Source organism: Penaeus monodon, chromosome 15 (assembly GCF_015228065.2).
Source record: "Penaeus monodon isolate SGIC_2016 chromosome 15, NSTDA_Pmon_1, whole genome shotgun sequence".
Taxonomy (NCBI): Eukaryota; Metazoa; Arthropoda; class Malacostraca; order Decapoda; family Penaeidae; genus Penaeus; species Penaeus monodon.
In genome coordinates this window covers 39104922-39107364 of record NC_051400.1, presented here as the reverse complement: position 1 = coordinate 39107364, position 2443 = coordinate 39104922, and the positions used below count along the sequence as shown (strand labels likewise).

The window sequence follows — 2443 nt, the reverse complement described above, 5'->3', positions numbered from 1 at the left end:
ACTCTGATAATCGATTGGTATATTCTGATGAGATATAAAGTATGTATTTTTAACTCTTTATGCTTTTTTGTACCTTGATATTGATAGCCTTTTTTTTATGGCATAATAGGTCCTTGAAGAGAGAAACCAATTGCATGCAGCCTGGCAGCACAAGAAAGTTTACTTAGACCAGCTGATAGACCTCCAATTCTTCTTGAGAGACGCCAAGCAGCTTGACACCATCAGCAGCACTCAAGAAGCTGCTCTGTCAACAGCTGACTTTGGAACAACCATTGAACAGGTGGATGCTCAGGTAAAGATGATACTCAAGTATTTTTGTTGTTCAATTCATTGATGTTTCAGTGTGTTTGCTATACTTATGGTCACACTATTAGTATTTCCTATTTGTAGTGAGATTTATTGATTTATTGTTTTGGACCACTACTGGTACAATTGATACTCAAAACTTTGGGAATCAGGTATGAAATGTGATGTAAGACAGCTGTGAATTATTGACCAACAAAGTATTTTTTCATCTACTTACAGGTTAAGAAACACGATGCTTTCGAGAAGCTTGTGTATGCCCAAGAAGAGAAGCTAGATACTTTAAAGAACCATGGCTCGAAGCTCATTGAACAGAACCACTTTGATTCCCCTCACATCAAGAAGCGCATTGATGAAGTGGTGTTGAGAAGAGGCCGTGTAAAAGATGCCACAAAGTAAGTTGCAATTTATTTTCATTGTGAGATTTCAAAGTAGGAGCAGATCATATGCTGATGTAATGCTTATAAGCCTTTTGGCTTTTGATGATGAATGTTTCTATGAAGTCTCTATAATCTTTCAACAGGGCACGTAAACAGCAGCTAGAAGATGCACTCCTTCATGCCCAGTTCATCAGAGATGTAGGTGATGCTAACATGTGGATTGATGAGAAAGTCAATCATTTAGAGGCAGCACGGACAAAGGATGTCACCAGCTTTGAGGACAAGGTCAAGAAGCTGCAGAAGCACCAGGCCTTCATGGCTGAACTTCAGGCACATGAGTCTAGGATCAAGGAAATTACTGAAAATGGTAGGTTTTATTCTAGAGAAATTGATGAGTGGATAATGTTAACAAATTATAAATGTAGATGCAAGGAATTTTAGCAAAATTTAAAGGAATATAGAAATATGTATAATATTTTGTTTTGTGGTAATAAAATTTTGATTTTTCTGTGAATTTATTATTTTCTCACAGGTGCAATGCTTGTCAAGAAGAAGCATAAGTCATCAGCTGAAGTGAAGGAAGAGGTAGACCATCTTGTAGAGCGATGGACACAGCTGGTGCTTGATGCTGAGAACCACTCCAGAGGCCTGGAGGAGGCTCAGGACATCCTTGAATTCAACACTCAGGTGGAGAAGGTTGATGCTTGGATCAGAGACAAGGTAAGTCAGTGTTTTAAGTATTGTTTCTCAGTGTAGGTTGGAGCTCTAAGTGAAATATAAGTTTACCAAAGAATTTGACAGATTGAGGCTAATTAGATAAGGTATGCTGTATTTTAATTTGATGAAACTGAATTAATTGTATTCTTTGTCACAGGAAATGATGGTCCAGGCAGGGGATCTTGGTAAAGATTACGAGCACTGCATGGCTCTTCACCGCAAGCTGGATGATGTTGACTCTGACATGCGTGTAGATGATGCCAGGTTCACAACCATCAATAGATTAGCAGATAAGATCATAAAGCAGGGCTGTGGTGACAACAAGGCTGTGCAGCAGAGAAGAAATGAACTGAATCATAAGTAAGTCATCCACCACTATGATTGCATTGTGTTTTGCTAATACTATGCATTCTGATTTTATGTTTTGTATTAAAAAACACTTAATTTATGTATTGCTTAATAACTTTTTTCTCCTTTTTTTTCTTCTCAAGGTGGCAGGCCCTGAAAGGTGCCATTGATGCCTACCGCACAGAGCTTGCAGGAGCTTTGGAGATCCATGCCTTTAATCGTGATGTTGATGACACCAAAGCACGTATCAGTGAGAAGGCTGTGATCCTTGCCAACGAAGACACTGGGAAGGACCTGACCCAGGTTGAGACTCTCCAGAGGAAGCAAGAGACCATCATCCGTGATATGTCGGCTATTGAAAAGAAGATCAAGGAGCATGAAAAGGCTGCCTTTAACCTGGCCAAGAAATACCCAGATATGAAGGATCCCATCCACAAGAAACAAGCTGAGGTTCTAGAGGCTTGGTCCAAACTCTGTGATGGTTCCTTTGGCCGGAAAGAGAAGCTCTCGCTTTCCTACACATTACATAAGTTCCAGGCTGATCTACGGGAACTGGAAAAGTGGGGAGAGGACATTGTTAGCCGTATGAATGCCTCTCCACTGCCCAGCAACACAGCAGAAGCAGAGATGCTATTGCAGAGTCATCAGGAGAAGAAGGTTTGTATTGCATGGATGATATTCAGCAATTGATAGAA

General features: G+C 40.1%; 1 protein-coding gene across 1 annotated transcript in view; it reads left to right on the top strand.

Moving 5' to 3' along the window:
- The window catches only part of LOC119582031 (spectrin beta chain, non-erythrocytic 2-like), a gene marked incomplete at its 5' end in the record, with an annotated part of 75134 nt that overhangs the window by 46659 nt on the left and 26032 nt on the right, over window positions 1–2443 (top strand). The window contains 6 exon segments of the mRNA XM_037930241.1: window positions 110–292; window positions 526–698; window positions 827–1050; window positions 1216–1403; window positions 1558–1760; window positions 1892–2405. Coding sequence (XP_037786169.1) covers window positions 110–292; window positions 526–698; window positions 827–1050; window positions 1216–1403; window positions 1558–1760; window positions 1892–2405 — 1485 coding nt within the window.